Genomic DNA, 19,145 nt, shown 5'->3' with positions numbered 1-19,145 from the left:
GGCGGGGCGCAGCGGGCGGGCCGAGCCGAAGCTGGAGGCGAGCAGTGTGGAGCCGACGCCAACGCCATGCGCCGGGTCGAGCGCAGGGACGCTCCGGGCCCGGAGCCGCAGGGCAAGGCCTCGCTGGAAGGGCCGCCGGTAGAGCCCGGGCCCGGGGCTGGGACAGGGGCGCGCCGCAGCACCGAGTCCGAAGTGTACGATGACGGCACCAACACCTTCTTCTGGTGAGCGGCGGGCAGGCGCGCGGGTGTTCGCGTACGCGGGGAAGGGGCGCGCGTGCGCAGGGGATCGCGACCCCGCGCCGGCCCCTGCCTTCCCCCCCCTCCCGGGAAGGCGCCGGGAGCCCCTCCCCCATCGCCGTATCTGACCCCGTGACCCCCGTTCATCCCTGCTGCGGCGTTCGGAGCCCCCCCTTTGACCCTCTGACCTTTCTTTGGCCCTGGCGGTGCCGCGGACCCCCTCATCTCTAGAGCCTAGAGGAGACCCCCCCTCGGTGTGGCCGAGGGTCGGGGAAGGCTTCTTGTAGAAGGTCATCAGCAGGCATTCATTAAGCGCCTACTGTGTACCAGGCTCTGTGCTGGCGTTCCCTGCCCTCGTGGGCTCTGAGTCTCCAGGGACCGCTATGCGTGGAGCGGATAAATGGGAGTAATCCACTCTGGGGAGGCACGGGTGGGATCAGGAATCAGGGTACGACTTAAAGGCAGCTGGGGAAGCTGGGGCTGGGACGGCATTCCAGGCAAAGGCTCAGTCTGGAGACGGAAGGTCTTGTTGGTGGGACAGCCAGGAGGCCAGGGTCACTGCGTGGAGGAGTATGTGTCAGGGAATGAGGTGTAAGAAGACTGGAAAGGGAGGAGGGGGCAGGTTATGAAGGGCTCTGAGTGACCTGCCCTTTAGGAAGATCAATTTGATACCTAAGTGGACGGTTGACTGGAATGGGGCTGAGGGGGTGGGGGGGGGAGGATTTGAGACAGACGGAGTCTATTGTAGTGTAGTAGACCAGGCCTGGGGATGTGAGGACCTATACTTGGGAGGGTGGCAGTGTCTCAGAAGCGAAGGAAGGATTGGTGAGGTGTTGCTAAATTCTAATGGATAAGAAATGGTGTAGAGATGCTGCAGAAGTGAAATGGACCAGGGATGGTGCAAAGGTGAAACCAACAGGTCTTGGCACCATCTTGGATTGGGGGGGAGGGGGGAGAGGCAGAGTGAGGAGTCAGGGATAAAGCCTGGCTTGGGAGTCTGGGGAACTTGGAGGCCGGGGATGGTTTGGCTCTCATTTCCTTAGGCTGCTGCCTAAACACAGATCACCAAGACACATGGTCACACTGTGGGTCAGGATGACATCAAGGCCACCCAACAGCTGTTGGACTACATGCCTCTCCAGTCTACAGGGGAGGAAGCTGAGGTTCCAGGAAGTCATTAATAACGATGGTGATGGTAAATTAGAGCCAGCCTTTCTAGAGCCCTTTAGTGTTCTCAAAGTGCTCCCCACCACAGCTCTGTGAAGTCGGGGATGTTCAGATCCCCATTTTAACAGATAGGGAAACTGAGGCACAAAGTGGTTCAGGGTCTTCCCTAAGGTCACAGTGTTTGTAAGTGTCTGAAGCTAGATTCCCTGGCTGCCTTTCTTTCCCAGCACCTGCCCTTCAGCTGTGTGGGTGGTAGGGAACAGCTGAGCTCCCAGATGGGTGCAGACTTAGGGGTCAGAGGGTTATACTCCTTTCTACTTCCCTTCTCACCCAGTCCTGGCCTCCATGGGGGAGGTGGCTCCCTGGCTCGCTTCGTCTTCTTCCTCTGTCTGCCTAGCCCCTGGCAGCCTCCCCATGCGCAGGTGCTAGGACCTGCAGGGCAGAGAGCCTCTCTTGTCTGTCTCCTTGGGCCCTTGATGGGTCCTGCCCCCCACCCCTACTGGGCTTGACCTGGTCCCTCCCCTTCCTCTCTCTTCAGCATCCCCACAGACCCTAAATGCAGCTCTGGGTGCTCTTGGCCATCCGCTGCTCTTTCCTGCCTTCCCTTCTTAATGTCCATGTCTGTCTTCCTTGGTCATCCCTGCCACCTTGCCTCCTGGGCAGTGGTTCCCCAAAGCTCTGCCCCAGCTAAGGATTCAGCTATCCTCTGGACATGCCAACCTCCGCAGGCTTACACATCCAACCCCCCTTTGAACGTCAGCACCTTCATGTTCCCAAGGCAGAACAAAGCCTTATCTTTCCCCCAGAACTCCTCGGGCCCTCTAGTCTCTCTCTCCTGGGCTCTCCCCTTCCCAGCCATCCTTCTCTATGCCCCCAAGCTGGTTGCTGGAAGGGCAGGTCTGAGCAGGTTGTATGCTGGTTCTGGAGGCTTCCAAGGCTAAGCCCTCAGGTGGAATCCCAGGCAGCCAGGGGCTCCCCACCTTGATGCTGGGCTGAGCAGGGCCTGCTGGGGAGGGGTAGCACCTCCATTGTTTATTTCATACAGGAGCCCCATAATGCTTTTTGAATGAAAGACAATCTGGTTGGAACTGTGGGCCAGCCAAGGGGAGAGACTTGTCATGACCCCTTACCTGCAACCTGAAGCCAGGGTCTTTTCACTCGTATTCATTCCTTCCCGGACCCTCCAGTGGAATCAGGCCCCCTCAGGGGCATCCCCAGCTGCCACATGCTCCCTGGAGGCCCCAAGGGCTCGTGGCTTCTGGGCAGTGACCCTGTGAGCCCTTGCTGGCCAAGTTCGCTGCCCACTGCCATGTCTGGCTCCAGACAGTTTGAGACTCCTGTCTCCCAGTCACATCTGCCCCAGGGTGCTCCCGGGGGAGGTCTTGTGTGGACAGCTGGACAGAGGAAGGATTTCTTTGTGATGATGCAGGGGGGCATCTGTTCTCCTACAGAGGTGTTTGGCTTCTTTTGGAGGGAAGGAGAAGGCTGGTGAGGTCATGGCCCAGCACGGTTGGTGGAGAGGGGCCAGGGGAAGCAGGTGGGCAAAGGTGGCTTGCACCCAGATTGCCCAAGGAAGGAGGGGGTTGCCTTTTCTCCTCTGAGCAGGGTTAGAGGGAAATTATTTTGGCAGTTGTGAGAAGGATGGAGTAGTGAGGGGGCAAACCCAAAGCAAGAAGACCAGGGACAGGACCAAGCCCCAGGCATGAGTCAAGAGGAAGGGTGTGGGGAGGCCTAGGGAAAGCTTCCAGGCCTGGGTCACCTGCAGGAGGGCAGGGCCCTTGGCCAGCAGACAGTTGGAGTTGTTGGGTGAAAAAGAGGGCGTAGGCTCAGAGGTGGTCATTGAACCTTCACCCCACCCCACCCCCCGGGGCATCAGCCAGGGAGACTTGGCCTGCATTCCTGTCCAGCTTTGTGCCGGCTGCTCCTTGGGGTCCCTGCAGCCCCAGCCTTGGGCATTGCTCACAGGGGGTGGAATGGGTGAGGGACTGTGCCATGTTCTCCCTCCCTGTCTCCCAGGAACTCGAGCCCGTAAACTCTGTGCTATCTGGGCGTCTATCTGCCTGTGGATGTGGGGCTTCTGATGCCCAGCTCTCACCAGCCTGAGGTATGAGAGACAAAGGGCCAGGAGGCTAGAGAGGAGGCCCAGCTCTTCCTCTCTTCCCTGCCTAGGAGCATGAGTGGCCATGACCCACTGAATAAAGTGATGAGAAGGTCCCCAGGGGGTCGGTCAGAGAGCTGCATCCTGGGCTCCTGAAGAGGTGATCTGTGATCTTTGAGAGATGGCAGGAGGCAGGAGGGAACCAAGAGCTCCACAAAGGAATGAATGAGAAAGTTCCCCAGATGACAGCTCACCTTCCCATTTGGGGAAATAACACATTGGAGTGTCTCGCCCCATAGCTGGTGGAAAGATCTGCTGGCCCTTCCAGCCCAGCCCATGAATCCTTCAGGGCCATGGCCTCAGGAAGGGGGGGAGGGGAGGAGGCAGAAGGTGTAGAGCTGGTGATTCCTGGCTCATCCAAGCAGTGTGAGTGGCCAAGTCACCACGGCCAACAGTTGGGATGTTTGGCCTGCTCTACTTTTGGACCAGAGGATGCATCTCGGGGATCTTGGGTGGATGGTACAGATATCAGCTCTAAGAGCGTGATTGGGTGCTCATGTTGTACACGATAGGGGTTCAGAGAGGAGTTATGAATGGTTCGAGCCAGCTTGGACTTTAGTCTGGAGGGAGGGAGAGCATGCTGGCTGAACCACTCCCAGATCCTCTTCACAGTCATACAGCGCGTTGTTCTAAACCAATGCGGGGGCCTTGGTGGTCCTGGAGCTCAGGAGTCAGGTCGTCTGAGGCAAAGCTTGTGGGGTCTTGGGTTTGCCTTTGAGGGGTCCTTGGGGGACAGAGAAAAGCCAAGATGACTGCATCCTTTAGGCCCCTGCTTCTGGCCATAATGTGAGAAGAATCTGGCTTCAAATTCCTGCTCCTGGGCCTCCTACCTTTGTGGCCTTAGGCAAGTTGAAATTCCTATTTCAAAGCAGTTTTTTTCTCCAGAATCTCCCAACAGATTCTTTCAGCACAGGAAGCTTTAGTTTTGAGTGGTGTGATGTATACTTGGCTCAGCATTTTGTGAGAATTTTTCCCTTCTCCTTCCCTCTTCTCTCCCTTCCCCCATCCTCTTCCCTTTCCCTACTCCTTCTTTTCCTTTCTCCTCCCTGCTCCCTCCTTCCTTCTTCTCCCCTTTCCCCTTCCCTCTTCTTTTGCCCCCTTTCCATTTTCCCTCCCCTTCCCCTCCCTCTCCCCTCTCCCCTCCTTACCCAAGCTGGAAGCTCCCAGTACCCAACCACCCACTCTCCTCCTTGGGCCACCTGGAGTTACCTCACCCAGCTACAATTTTCCTGCCCTTCTGTTATCCTGTGACCTTGGGCTCCAGAAGGGATGAAGCATCACAGTCCATCCCTGGGACCTTCCTAGCTTTGGTGGTCCCAGGAGTTTCAGTGCCTTGGCGCAGGGTAGCAACTGTTTGAGGTTCTTGGGGGAAAGAATCTCAAGGCTCTACCTTTGGCTCCATTCATCAGGGTGCCCCCACCCTCACCCCCCTCAACTGGCTAGGCCCCTCAGGAGGCCAGAGCCATATGGGTGGCAGTGAGAATTCACAGGGTTTCCTTAATGCAAGAATAACCTTTGACTGTTTGGAGAGGAGCCCCTGGGGGGTGGGGGGTGGGGGGTGGGGGGTGGGGAGTCAGGGCCTGGTACTGGTTTGATGGGAAAGGAGGCCTCATGAGGAAGAGATGCCTGGCTCCAGAGCCTCCCACAAGAGATTCTTTTCTGAGCAAGAGATCACTGACCACACTTCCCTGGGAAGTGTAGATACTCTTTTGGAAAAGTTGAAGGGTTTTTATTCTGAAATCAGAACACCCCAAAATAAGCATTTCCATATTCCTAGCAGAACACAAAGAGAAGATTGCCAGGAAGCCAGCTGCCTCCATAAGGCCTCATGAGGATGCAACTGGCTCTGTGACCTATTTCATAGCTGTCTGTCTGGCCATCTGTCCATCCATCCATCTATCTGTCTATCCACCCCCCCATCCGTCCATCCATTCATCCATTCACCCATCTGTCCATCTGCCTGTCCATCCATCCATCTATCTGTCTGTCCATCCACCCACCCATCCATCCATCCATCCATCTATCTATCTATCCATTTACCCACCTGTCCATCCTTCCATCCATCCCTCTATGTGTCCATCCATCCATAGATCTATCCATTTGTCCATCCTTCCTGACTTCCCTATATTCTCTTGGGTGCAGCTCACATTTTCCCACTGGCCCTTTTGTTGGCATTAATGTTGCTTGCCCCACCTCTCCCCATCCCCTCCACTCCCACCCTCTACCCAGCCCTTCAATTAAACTCCTAAAGAACAAAACCTATCATAACAGGTACTCAGATGTGGCCCAGCCCACCCAGTGGTCAGCAGCCACTTCTGCTCCTGGGGTGGGGTGCTGTGGTTGGCCCCCTGTGGTGTCTCAGGACAGAGGGCTTGGGAGCCCTTGGACACCTGAGTGAGGCCCAGGGGCACTGCTACCTGGTACTTTTGGTTTCCAAGGTTCTCCTCTAGATTTCTGACCTCCCCTTGGGGGAGGAGCGGTTCCTTGGGGGAGCCTCTTAATGCAGAGCCCTCTAGGCCACTTGTGGTCAGGCTGGGGGGCCATGGGCTGGGGTTGACTTTACCTAGTGGTCCCCTTTCCTGTGGCCTGCAGGCTTCTGGCTGGTGTCTCCTGCCATTCTGGAGCAGAAGGGGGCTACTTCCTCTAGTTTCTCACTGTTTTGTGGTCCTTCCTTGGCCTGGTCTGAATTTCAGATTTTTGCTGGTATAGGAGTATGGGCCCTGGGTTATGTGCCTTCCTTCCCCGGAGGTCCAAGCTGTTCTTTGAGCATGTAATGTTCATGGCATGTAATGGACACTCTTGCAGCCTCCTCCTCCGTTGGGGGAGCTTCCAGCTGTCAGTCCCAGTGTCTGCTCACTGCCGTTGCCTGACACGAGCACTTGTGGATGGGCCTGTGGGGTGCAGGTTTAGAAGTTTCAGGTTAAACTTTAGAGGCAGGGCATAGACTCCCAATGGGTCTGAGGGTGGATTTGCAGGGGGATGTCTGGGAACTTGGGCTTTTAGAAAAATAGGTGTCTTCATCATTGTTTTAGTTTAATTGGCTTCCTTTATAAATGCTTGTGTTTCACCTTATACATTTGAAAACAGCATTCTGGGAAGGGGTCTGTGAGCTTCCCCAGAATGCCAAGGGGACACAGATAAGGTTCAGAAGCCCTGCCTTCCTGAGAGGGCTCTCTGCCTCCAGAAAGTGAAGGCAGTGTTCAAATCCATTTGTAATGTTTTCTCCATCTCACTTCTCCCCACCCACTGAAAAGAGAGTCACTGAGCGTAGGGCCCTATCCCCAGAGTCAGGAAAAATGAGTCCCCACGTGTGTTCAGACAGGCCCTCTCTGTTGGTCCTCGGGAGTCATGGTCAATCATTGCACTGATTTATTAATCCCTTACTGTGTGCCAGGCACTGTGCTGAGGGCTCTCCCAGGGGGAGAGCTCACATGGAAGGTAGTCACCCTCACCCTAGCCCCCAGGATGCCCCCTTCTCTCCTGTGACACTGCCCTGGCCCTGGTGCAGGCTCTCAGCCTCAAACCTGGACCCTGGCAGTAAATGCTGGGGAGTCTGCCTGCTTCGTGTCTCTCCCAGCCCCACCCCACACATCTTCCCTGCGAAGTGATCTTCCTACGTTCGGGTCCCACTGTGTCCTCCACCTTCAGTACATTCAGTACACCTGTTCCCTCTAGGGTCACACCCATAGAATCCTCTTCATAACTGTCCAACCCTTCCTGTCTTCCCCTCCACATATTTTTCAAGCACCTACTGTGTGCCAGGCACTGGGCTAAGTACCGGCTGTCACGGGCACAAGGCGCTTCCCCAGCTTCCTTGGCTTCCTTGAGGGCCCAGTTGAAATCGCAGGCCTCCCTAATCTCAGTAGCTTCCTTTCCTCTGTGGACTGTTCTGTTTTAGCCTGGACATCTGTTGTTTGTACATCCTTGTTCATGTGATGTCTCCTCCTGGGGAACTCCCCGAGGGCAGGGCTGGCTTTTGCCTCCCTTGTATTGCCAGGCTTAGCACGATGCCTGGCACACAGTCTGCGCTAATGGGCAGAGCCAGGAGGGAAGGCAGGAGGAGGAAGGAATGTGGGCACTGCTTAAAATGGAGGGTCTGGGGTCAGAGCTCAAGTCTAAGTGAGACTAGATGACCCTGGAAGTCCTTCAGTGCGCGTGACTAATGATGGAGTGAAAGCGCCCGACTTTTGTAACTGTTCCTTTTTCCATGTGTTTCAGGAGAGCTCACACCTTAACGGTCTTGTTCATCCTCACCTGCGCCCTTGGCTACGTGACCCTGCTGGAAGAGACTCCTCAGGATACTGCCTACAACACCAAACGGTAAGCCTGGGCCTCAGGCCTGCTTCCTGGGTCCATTCTCCCCTAGAGTTATAGCCAGCGAGCCAGACAGAAATGGTGGTTCATCAGGAGTGTCTTAGAGAGGTGCCTGTTCACCTCTTTGGTGAGGAAGCTCAGGCCCGCCATTGTTCTGGGGCTGTCCCTGCTGTTGCTGTCGCCTGGCCTAGGACCCCAGCATGCCCCAGAACCTGCTTGTGTTTGAGTGCATGACAGGTCTGTTGGGGATAAAATGCTCCACAGGCTTCCAGAGGACTTTGGCCTGGTGGGAAGGGAGAAAATGGCGGGTGGCTGCCTTCAGTTGTCTAGAAATGGAACTGTCTGTAGTTTTCTTTCTTTGCTTTTGCTTTCCCTGGTTCAGGTATCAAAACCATATTTGTGTGATAGAAGGAATTTGGTAGGACTCTTTACCTATTTTTTTGGAATTAGTTGTTCTTGAAATATTTGGTAGGATTTGCTTGTAAATCCATCTGGTCTTGAGTTTCTTGTCTTAGGGAGCTCATATTTGGCTTGTTCGATTTCTTTTTCTATTTCCTCTTTTTTTAATCTGGGCAATTTATATTTTTGTAAATAGTTCATCCATTTCATTTAAATTGTCAGTACTATTGGCATTTGGTTGGGCAAAATAGCTTTTAGTAATTGCTTTAATTTCATCTTCATTAGTTGTGCATTTACCCTTTTTACTTTTGACATTGGTAATTTGTTTTTCTTCTTTTAACAATCAGTTTAGCCAATGGTTTATTTTTTCTTTCTTTCATAAAATCAGCTCCTAGCTTTACTTATTGGTTTAATGTTTTGTTTGGGTTTTTTTGACTCAGTTTTTTAATCTGCCTTTGATTTTCTGGATTTCTGTTTTGATGTTTAATTGGGAGGGTTTTAATTTGATGTTTTTCTAGTTTGTTTAGTTACATGCTCAATTTGTTAATTTGGTTTTTGGTTTTTGGTTTTTTTTGGTTAGGCATTTGGGGTTAAGTGACTTGCTCAGAGTCACACACAGCTAGTGAGTCTTATGTGTCTGAGACCGCATTTGAACTCAGGTCATTCTGACTTCAGTGCCGGTACTCTATCCACTGTGCCACCTTTTCTTTCTCTTTTTTTTTAAATTGATATATTTAGAGATAAGAATTTTCTCCTAAGTAGCTTTGGCTCCAACACACAAATTTTGGAACTTTGTCTCATTGTTATGGTCTTTAGTGACCTTATTGATTGTTTCTGTGATTTGTTCTCAGACCCACTCATTTTTTAGAATTAGGTTATTTAGTTTCCAATTAACTTTTTATCTCTGCTTCAGAGACTGTTTTTTGAATGTATTATTTTTGTTGCATCATGTTCAGAAAAAGGTGCATTTAGTATTTCTGCTTTTCTGGTTACATTTCTTTGTAAGGTTTTTATGTCCGATGCTCGGTCAATTTTTTGTAGAGGTATCACATGCACACATGAGAAATAGATATACTCCTTTCTATTCTTGCTCAGTATTCTCCAAAGGTCAGTCATATCTAACTTTTCTAAGCTTTTATTCTTCTTGACTTCTTTTTTATTTTATGGTTAGATTTACCCTGAGAGGAGTAAATTGAGGTCCCCTCCTGCAACTCACTTTACTTTTCCTATAAGAAGTTGTATGCTCTGCCTGTGGTGCATTGGTGTTGAGCCTTTGGCTTGGCTTTTGCACTCACTGCAACTTCAGATGGGACAGAGATACTGGGAGCTTCTTCTTTCGCTAGTGCTTTGAGTCAGATCTTGTTCCTGGTGAGGTACAAAGGGCCTGCTGAGAGGTTGAAGAGCCCCCCATTGCCGGCCTTAGCTCATGTTGATCATGAAGGCCACATCAGCCCTCAGGGGTGTTCTTGCCAGGGTCCTCCATGGACAAGCAGACTCTGCTGCATGAGTTCCTAGTACCAGTGTGCTCCCTTAAAGACCACCTCCTGGGCTTTTTGGGGGGAGGCTGGAGAGTGAATTAGCAGCTTCTTGGGGTCAGGTGTGTCCAAGATAAAATCAAGGGGCTCTCTGGTAGTTGGAAGTCTGATCGAACACAGTAAAGCAGGGTGTGGGCTGTGATGGGTGGTGTCTGTGCTGTAACCTTCACGAAGCATAGAGCTGCTTTCAGGGAGAGGAGGGGACACAAAAGGGAACACACAGAATCAGCATCTGTATAGCACCTACTGTGTGCCAGGCCCCAAGCCAAGCACCTAACAAATGTTACCTCATTTGATCCCCACAGGAACCCTGGGATGTCAGTTTTGTTGTTCTTACCCTTAATTCACAGATGAGGAAACTGAGGCAGACGGATTCAGCATTTACCCAGGGTCACCCTGCTAGGCAGTGTCTGAGGCTGGATGTGAACTTGGGTCTTCCTGACTCTAGGGGCACTGCCCTGTGGCTGCCTCACAAGTCAGTGTGGGACTCAGCTCTCTTGAAGAGGAGAGGTGGGGAGCCCCTTTGGAATAGAAGGGCCTAGCTCTTGGGCTGCTCTCTTAGGGGGCAGCCTTAAGGGGGGAGGTGACTTGGAGATTCTGGGGGGGGGGGCGGTGTGCCCAGGGCAGTAGCACAGACACTGAAGGGCTCTTTGCTCTTTGTCCTCAGAGGGGTCGTGGCCAGCATCTTAGTTTTCTTGTGCTTTGGAGTCACACAGGCCAAAGATGGACCGTTCTCCAGACCTCACCCAGGTAACTTGTCATTCACTGTTGGATTTACTGCATTGCCCTTAAGGGTGGCTGTTGGTGACTGGGCACACAAGACTCTGCCTGCCTTGAAGAGCCCCTGGGGCAGTGACCTTAAACCTCTCCAGGTATATGGATGAAGTGAGGTTCCTGGGGGAACAGTAGTTGGCCACTGTGTGGGGACCAGGTAGCCTCCAATGAGAGGATGGGGTTTGGTGCCCTCCGTAGCTCCCAAGAATTCTGGGTGAGGTCTCCGCAGAGGCCTGGCAACTCTGGCCTGGGCAGACCATGGGGAGACTGGGGTGGGGGGGAGCCAGCACGGCCTGGAGTGAGTACAAGGTCTGTCCATCCAATGAGATTGTGCATCAGACTGCAACCATAGATCTGCTTCTCTGCAAAGTGCTTCCCCACGTCTCACCCAGAAAGGCTTTGGAGTCTTCTATTCAGGTGGCCCAGGCAGACTTATCCCCCGTCTTTTAGATCCCCAGTGGTCTTTTTTCTCAGTCCTCCTTCTCCTTGACCTCTTTGTGACTTTGGACACTGGTGATCACTCTTCTCCTAGACCCTCTCTTCTCTTTAGGTTTTCAGGACACCCCTCCCCCCCTCGTGGCTCTCGTCCTTCCTCTCTGCCCTCTCCTCTTCAGTATCCTTGGGTGGATCCTCCTCCAGATCATGCCCTCTAACCATGGGACCCTCTGCTGTTTTTCCCTCTAAACTACTTCACTTGGTGATCTCATCAGCTCCCATGGATTTAACTACATTCTTTATGCTCGTGATGCTCCGATCTCCTTTTCCTGCCCCAGCCTCTCTGTCGACCTCCAGTCTTGCATCTCCAGCTGCCTTTCAGACATCTTGAACTGGACATCCAGCAGATACCTTCAACTAAATATGTCCAAAGCAGAGCTCATGATCTTAACCTCTCTCCACCCCACAACACTCCCCTCTTCACCCCTCATTTTTTTTATGACTGTGGGGAGCAATGCTCTCCTCTCAGTCCCTTAGGCTCACAACCCAGGAGTCATCTTGGGCTCTTTACTCTCTTGTGCCCATATCCAATATGATGTCAAGGCCTGTCGATTCCACCTCTGCAGCACCCCTGGTCCACTTCACCTCTGCAGCACCCCTGGTCTGTTTCACCTCTGCAGCACCCCTGGTCCGTTTCACCTCTGCAGCACCCCTGGTCCGCTTCACCTCTGCAGCACCTCTGGTCCATTTCACCTCTGCTGCACCTCTGGTCCATTTCACCTCTGCAGCACCTCTGGTCCGTTTCACCTCTGCAGCACGTCTGGTCCGTTTCACCTCTGCAGCACGTCTGGTCCACTTCACCTCTGCTGCACCTCTGGTCCGTTTCACCTGTGCAGCACCTCTGGTCCGTTTCACCTCTGCAGCACGTCTGGTCCGTTTCACCTCTGCAGCACCTCTGGTCCACTTCACCTCTGCTGCACCTCTGGTCAATACCTCCTCTGCACCATCTCTGGTCCATTTCACCTCTAAAGCATCTCTGGTCCTTTTTACCTCTGCAGTATCTCCCCAGTATTCCCTCTTCTCTCCTCTGACTGCCCCCACCTGGGTACAGTACCTGCTGGAGGGTCTGCCTGCCTTTCATTCCATCTAGCATTTAGCCACCAAAGTGATCTCCCCAAAGCACACATCTCTCAGACTGTCCCTTCTCCTCTCTGTCCCCTGGCTTCCCTGGCTCCCTCTAAGTCCCAGCTCAAATCTTACCTCCTAAAAGAAGCCTTCCCTGAGGCCTCTATTTCTAGTGCCTTTCCTCTGTGGATTGTTTCCAATTTTATTACAATATCTGATAAAGAATTTCGCACTGTTTACCTAGAAAAGGTGATGAGATGTTGGCTAGACTGTAATTACTGAAGTGAGTGGGGCACATGTTAAGAAGTGGGCTTTGAAGGAAGTCTCCAGTGGAGTGCCTCAGGGATCTGCGCTTGGCTTTGTGTGGTAACTATTTTGGTCAGTGATTGCATAAAGGCACAGATGGAAGGCTCAGCACATTTTAGGGGGATGCCATGCTGATAGGAGTCACTCAGCGGATGACAAGAGTCAAGAGACACAAAGACTAGACAGGCTAGAACACTGGGCTGGATCTGACAAGATGGAATTCAGTAGGGATAAATAGAAAGGTTACCTCTTGTCTTTGGACAAATGAGCTTCACAGAGCTCAGGTAAGAGAGACATTTAGGGTTAGACGACTGTTGGATAAAAATCAGGGTGTTTTTCCTTAGGGTAGTTGAAGCTGAGAAAACACCCTCAGTCAGTCTCCATGCCAGGCACTGTGCGAAGTGGACTCCTGCCCTGTCCTGTGCCTCCCCGAGTGAGAAAGGATGTCGATCATCTAGGGATGGTCCCAAGGAAGCCACCCCAGTGAGAGGATTGGGAGGAGGTGAGGCAGAGAAATAGATGGGCGTGGTTGGGTACCCCCAAGCAGCACTGAGATCAGAAAAGAGGCAAAGAATGAGTTCCTCAGGAGGTGGTGAGCTCCCTTACCTGGAGGTATACAAGTGAAGCCTGGGCCTTGTTGGGCCTTGAGGGTTCAGTCAGTGGGGGCCATTTGGGTGGGGAGCAGTGGAGGTTGGAGGGGTAACTAGCCTAGGAATGGAGGCCCCAGCACGATGCTGGCGGCAGGTTTGGTGAAAGGCATCGTCGGAGTAGGCTTAGGAACTACACCAGTGATGTCTTCTAGAAAGGGAACGTCCCCGTTTCTGGTGATGCTGAGACTGAATCCCTGGAAGAAAAGCAGGGAGGGAGTGTTCTATAGAGTCAGGGCATCAGCGGGTTTTCCAACATCCAGCCCTGGACAGGCCTTGAAATCCCTGAAGATGGTGGTCTGTCCTTCTTGTGGGTGACGGGTGATGCCAGTGCCTTCACCCACCCTTCTGCTGGTGTGGACTCGTGGCTTCCAGGGCAGAGGACAAGCTGCCACCAATGGACGCGCCAGCTGTGGACTTGGGGAGCTTTGTCTGGTTGCTGCCCCTGTGGTCCGAGGGTGCAGCCCTCAGTCAAGGACTCCCTGGTCTTAGGAGGTACAAGGCAGGGCCTGTGGCTGCCCAAGCTGAGGGGAATGGCCCGGTAGGCCCTTGGAAGGAATTCAAGCCTTGGGCATTGCTGGGTTGGCCGGAGGAAGCCTCCTTTCAGCCCCCTGGGGTGAGTGAGACCAGAGGTCAACACCTGCTGCTTCTCTGTCCTTGTAGCTTACTGGAGGTTCTGGCTGTGCGTCAGCGTCGTCTACGAGCTCTTCCTCATCTTCATCCTCTTCCAGGTAAGCCGCTTTGTCATTGCCATGCTGAGCATGGACTGTCGCGGGGCCAAGGTGGTGTCAGGGCTGGAAAGGACAGAAAGACCTCCCCTCCCCCACCTCAAAACCATTGAGCGCGTGCTGTCTTGTAGACTGGGGGGGGGGGGTCTAGGGCCACGCCCTACCCAGGAGGAGGGGAGCAGCCACAGTAACATGTGGAGGTGGCCCTGGTCTTCTGGGAAGCCCCATGTGGGCTAGCTTACCCAGCCAGTTTACTCAGGGAGCGAGCACCTGATAGCTCATGGGATCATCTTAAAGCACCACCCTCTTTAACTAACATGTCAGGCCCTGGAAGCAGACACTTTGTCTCTCCTGGCAAAGAATCTGGGGCGCCTGCAACCAATGCCTCAGATCTCAACGGAACAAGATCTCATTTGGAGATCCAGCTCAGCGAGGGGGCCTGGGCTGCCCTCCCCCCCGGGAGCTCTCCAGTGAGCAGGGCATTGCTGTGGGCTCTCTCCCTGGGTGGAAGTCAGACCTGAGGGTTCTGAGGCCCATCCTCCCTAGACCAGGGTTGGCGTTTAGGCCCCCAACCCCTGCCAGGCCAGGTCATTTCTTCTTGAGCGAAGGACCTTCTGGTCAGTGTGTGCTTAGAGAAGATTCGTGTTCCCAAAGTGTCTGTTTTCCTCTTGAGACCAGACCTGATCACTTCCTTTTCAGGGGTATCAGGATTCCCCACCCTTCAGCCCCTTACCCTTGAGTGCTGACCTCTTTGGGTGGTTTCACTCCTCCCCTCCCCCTTCTCATTCTCTCTCCCTTCCCCATTTCCTTTCCTTCTCATTCTTTCCCTCCCACTCCCCCTGCTCAGAGTCACCTGGAACAAAGGTGTTAGGGGTGAGTTTCCCTGAGTGAGCCTCAAGTTAAGCGTTCAGACCTGGCCCTGGGTCATAGGGCCACTTTGTTCTTTTTGGTGGGGGTGCTCTTCCTCATCCAAGGCTGGTGCAAAACACACAAGATGAGTTCATTTCCCCATGTGACCTGTGCTCTATGGGGGGACTCCCAGAGTCGGAATCCAGGCTGACCAGCCCTGATTGTCAATACACCTAACGGGGGTGTGCTGGCACTAGGGGGGGAGAAGCAGGTCCCAGGAGCTGGTGCCAGCAGCCAAGGGGTGGGGAGGGAGAGAAAGGGGGGAGGGAAATCAGCAGTGGTCCTGAAGGATGAAGGTGGAGGAAAGGCTTCCCCTAATCATGTTGGATGAGCAGATCAGAAGCCAAAGAGGAGGGAAAGAACAGGAGTGGTTGGGGAGTATTTCTGAAGAATGGTGGAGGCCTGGGTGTGGGGGATGGGCTACTGTGTGGAAGGTTTGTCGATGGAGAGTGGGCTCCCAGAGGGATGGGAAGAGAATGCCTTCCTGCCTCCGTCCCTGCTAATGATGCTCAGGTCATTGGACCCTTCCAGCAGTCTCTGTCTTCGAATCCCCCTGATGATGCTTGGGTCCAGCCACGTGTCTGCGCCTTTCTTACTCAGTCAGGCACACTTGGTCAGATGCTTTGCAGCATCGAGGTCAGGCCACTCTGGTGTGACTTCCCTGATGAAGCTCTGCTGACGCTGGCGTTTCCCTTGTTCTCACCTTCATTAGGCCTTTGAGAGTCTGCCGGAGCCAGAGTGCATCTCCCTGGCCTATGGTTTGCTCATTCCGTGCCCTTCCCTTTTGTGAAAATCGGGCCATTTGCCTCTTTCCTGGCTGTAGGGGCTCCATAGTGACCGGGGGATGTCATTCATCTGGGCCTCACCATAGGGAGGTTGGCCTTCAGCCTGGGATGCCAGACTTAGAGAGGTGATCTTGGACCATATCTGGGCCTACTACCCAGTCTCACATCCACTTCCCCACCCTCTCCACCCGCATTGCCTTTCTGGTGGTCATCCTCCCCTTCACTCATAAACCCTGGAGCTCTCAAGGGTGACGTTTTACCCTATCTTGCCCGCAACCTGGTCTCCAAGGCACTTCCTGGCCATTCCCGCTCTGTGGCCATCCCTGCACCACAGCGCCTACCACTGTGGCACCACTCGCCGTGGCCATCCCCGCACCGCAGCGCCCACTACCATGGCCGTGGCCATCCCCGCACTGCAGCGCCCACCACCATGGCTGTCCCTGCGCCGTGGCACCACTCACCATGGCCATCCCCGCACCGCAGCGCCCTCCACCATGGTCATTCCCACGCAGTGGACTCAGCCTCTCTCTACCTCTGCCAAACACATAACTTCCTTTTGTTCTTTATCTTCCTCCCTTTACTGTGTTAACTTCTGAGAATAGGAACTGTCCTGCTTGAATTGTACCCCTGTGCTTGGCACACCACAGTAAGGCCTTAATAAATGCTTCCTCTCATCTCATCTCCGTCTGCCTGCTCCCTTTCTGCCTTTATCTTTCTCATCCAAAGATCATCTCCCTGGCAGAGAACCCGAGTGCAGCCCCTGCCCGCCCGGTGCTCCTCTTCTCTGCCATCGTCCCTTCCAAGGGGGCTTCTCTTGGCTCTCGGCTCCAGGTTGCAGTGACTCCCCCTCCTCTCCCTGGGGAGAACCTCACATCCTGCCGGGGTCGGGGGGCCTGGTGCCTTCGGGCTCTGCCCGCTTCCTCAGCTCCCTGGTCTTGCTCATCCACGTCACAGTGGCCAGTGCCACCAACAAGCCTCTGTGGATGTGGCCCCCGCTGTGGCTGGGCCAGGCATTGGAACAGCCAAACCCCAACGAGCCAGCTTCTCTTAGGAGTTCTCGCTGCAGTCTAGCAGGGAGACGGCTTGTGAACACGAGGCCCTGGCAATTCGGAATCAGGGACAGACTCTGGCCTGGGCTCCAGGAGGCCATTTGAGGCAGGGGAGCCAGGCAGGATGTGGAGAACAGGGCAGCTGCACCTAAGGGGGTGTGAAAAGGGGAGCACATTCCCAGGGACTCTAGGGAGTGAGCCCCTTGAGAAAATCTTGGCCTCCGCTGAACCAGATAGCCGCCGCAGGCCTTCCACCTCCATATCTCTGAGGCTCAGAGGTAGGTGTGACAAGACAGAGCAGCTGATCGGATGTGTGGGCGCATTACACAACTGGGAGCCTGAGGGAGGGAGGGACCAGAACTCACAAGAGAGAATCCAACTGGATGCAGAGATGTGGGAGGCCCGTGCATGTGGTCGTTTCTGCGAGTCCACCTTGTGTGTGTCCAAGGCCCGCGACTTGATCAGCAGGGCCAGATGCTGCAGAGATCAAGAATGTTGTCGGATTGGGTATGGAGATGCCATGCTCTTTGACCTAGAGAAGCATTACTAGGGAGGTCAGTGATAAAAAGACCGGCCGGCCCCCTGGAGACCTGAGCGTCCAGTCACATGTTTTGTGGAAACCAGCGGAGAGATGCCTCAATCTTCCCAATGTGTGCCTGCGACAGGCTGTCCCTGGGAAGGATCCAGGTGGGCTTGGGGAGACACTGAAAGAAAGCTAGGAAAGAAGGGCCCTCCACAAGACCCCCCTCCCCCAAAGCTGCTGGACCACTGCCAGACCGCCAGGTTTGGTTATGGGGGCCCCAGAGCCCAAGGAGATGCCTCCCTTCCCCCTCCCAGAGGGCACCTGTGACGTCTGACGTTTGGCAGGTCATGTTGGTTTCCTCTTTTGATTCTAGGGGGTGGCTCGGGGTGGGAAATGCAGCCACTGTAGAAACCAAATCTATCAATAAAATTGGATTTTATTTTTCCAAAGAGAGGTCATGGGACTTTTCTCTTGGTCTCTTCCAGTCTGTGGTGCGCCCGGCAGCGAAGGCAGCAGCGCGACAGTGGCCGGTCCCACAGATGGCGCCTGGGGACGCCGTCTCTGCAGGGTCTGGCCCCAGACTGCCAGAAGTGCCGACTCCCACTCCCTTCACAGGGCCCCCCAAGGGCAGCCAAGCAGCTAGCCCCAGGCCATGGGACACACAGATTGCCTCGGCCTGAGACCGTTCGCCATTGGTCACTTTCATAGAGATGAAGGAAATGGTGAGGCAGGAAGCCAGCTTCCTCAGGCTTGGGAAGGGACTGAGCCCCTCGAGGAGGGGAGAGGGTGAGAATTAGGTGCCTGTTGTGTGCCAGGCACCTTCTCACCTGATCCTCACAGCAGCCCGGGGGGACAGTGCTGCTGTCACCCTCAGTGTATAGATGAGGAAGCCAAAGGTAGAGAGAGGGGAGTCCCTCAGCTAGCAAGTGTCCACAGCTGGATTTGAACTCAGGTCTTGCTGACTCCAGACCCAGTGGTCTGGGAGAGATTTAGAACAAAAGCCTGAGGGGATGGCAGGGTCTCTGGGGGAGGTGTAGACCTGTTGGTAGCATTTGTAGATGGAAAGGGGGAGGGTAGCGATCTGGAAAAGACACGAGGGAATGAGGTCAAGGGTACATACAGAGCTCCACGTACAGGGAGAGAAGACAGGGGATTCCGCCAGGGATGAGAAGGGAGGGACCACCCTGGGTCCATCCAAGGCGAGGTGCAGGCCTTGGAATTGGGTGGACGGAGTGGGGGAGAGAGCGTTGACATGAAGGCTGAAATCCCCTTGTGGAGGGACAAACAAGTCATGGTAGCATTTATTAAGCGCTTACTGTGTGCAGAGTGCAGTGCTGAGGGCTAACGCGAAAAATAGGCACTCCCACACCAACAGGGGCTGTGCACCACCACCTACAGAAAGGTTAGGCCCGGTGGTCCACAGGGCAGTTCCTGAGCAGCTGTGGAGGGCTTCCACGACACCCCAGGCAGAGCCACTGCTGGGCTAGAGAAGGAGAAGGTTCAGGGCCACCGGCCAACACACGAGGTGTCCGCCCACGTTGCCGGCTGACTTTGGGTCTTTGTCCTGGGCCCTTTCCTCTCTTGGGGAGCTCGCCGCTGCGGCATCTTTGCCCTGGCCAGCTCACCAGTCCAGCGTGTCCATCTGTCTTGGACTCAGAAGCCTGGCCCACTCTCACCTCTGGCCTCGTTCCCCCACACTGACTCCCCAAGTCTGCGAGGCAGTTAAAAAACAAGCTCCCCCTCTCAGACACACACACCCACAGCTTTGTGTCCACTCAAGGTCAGCCACAGGGATGTGTCCACATCTCCATGAGGAGCCTCACCAGCGCCAAAGAGCCGCCCTCCCTTGTTGACCGAGGCCTGGGCCACGTGAGGTCTGGTCTCACTCTTGTGGCCACACTAAGATGGTGGCCAGGTCCCATGGGAGAATGCGGTATAGCCACTCCCTACTGTAGCCAAGGTCATCTGCTGATGTGAAGGTCACAGCCACACCGGAGCCAGAGAGCGCACCTGGAAGCGGGACCCCGAAGACAAGGATTCCCGAGTCTGCAC

At 54.3% G+C, this 19,145-nt stretch overlaps 1 protein-coding gene across 2 annotated transcripts in view; it reads left to right on the top strand.

Moving 5' to 3' along the window:
* Positions 1-19,145, top strand: part of PTDSS2 (phosphatidylserine synthase 2) — a 38,369-nt gene continuing 19,224 nt past the window's right edge. The window contains exons 1-4 of one of the 2 annotated variants that reach the window (XM_020979400.1): positions 1-224; positions 7,783-7,884; positions 10,480-10,562; positions 13,763-13,830. In XM_020979400.1, the coding sequence (XP_020835059.1) occupies positions 67-224; positions 7,783-7,884; positions 10,480-10,562; positions 13,763-13,830 (411 nt within the window). In that variant the 5' untranslated portion in view covers positions 1-66. Of the gene's footprint in view, positions 225-7,782; positions 7,885-10,479; positions 10,563-13,762; positions 13,831-17,712; positions 17,816-19,145 lie in introns of those variants that run through there. The other variant, XM_020979401.2, reaches the window with a different exon arrangement.

Source organism: Phascolarctos cinereus, unplaced genomic scaffold (assembly GCF_003287225.1).
Source record: "Phascolarctos cinereus isolate Bilbo 61053 unplaced genomic scaffold, phaCin_HiC Scaffold_9;HRSCAF=440, whole genome shotgun sequence".
Lineage (NCBI taxonomy): Eukaryota > Metazoa > Chordata > Mammalia > Diprotodontia > Phascolarctidae > Phascolarctos > Phascolarctos cinereus.
The sequence above is the reverse complement of the archived record's forward strand: the minus strand, read 5'-3'. Positions and strand labels throughout refer to the sequence as shown.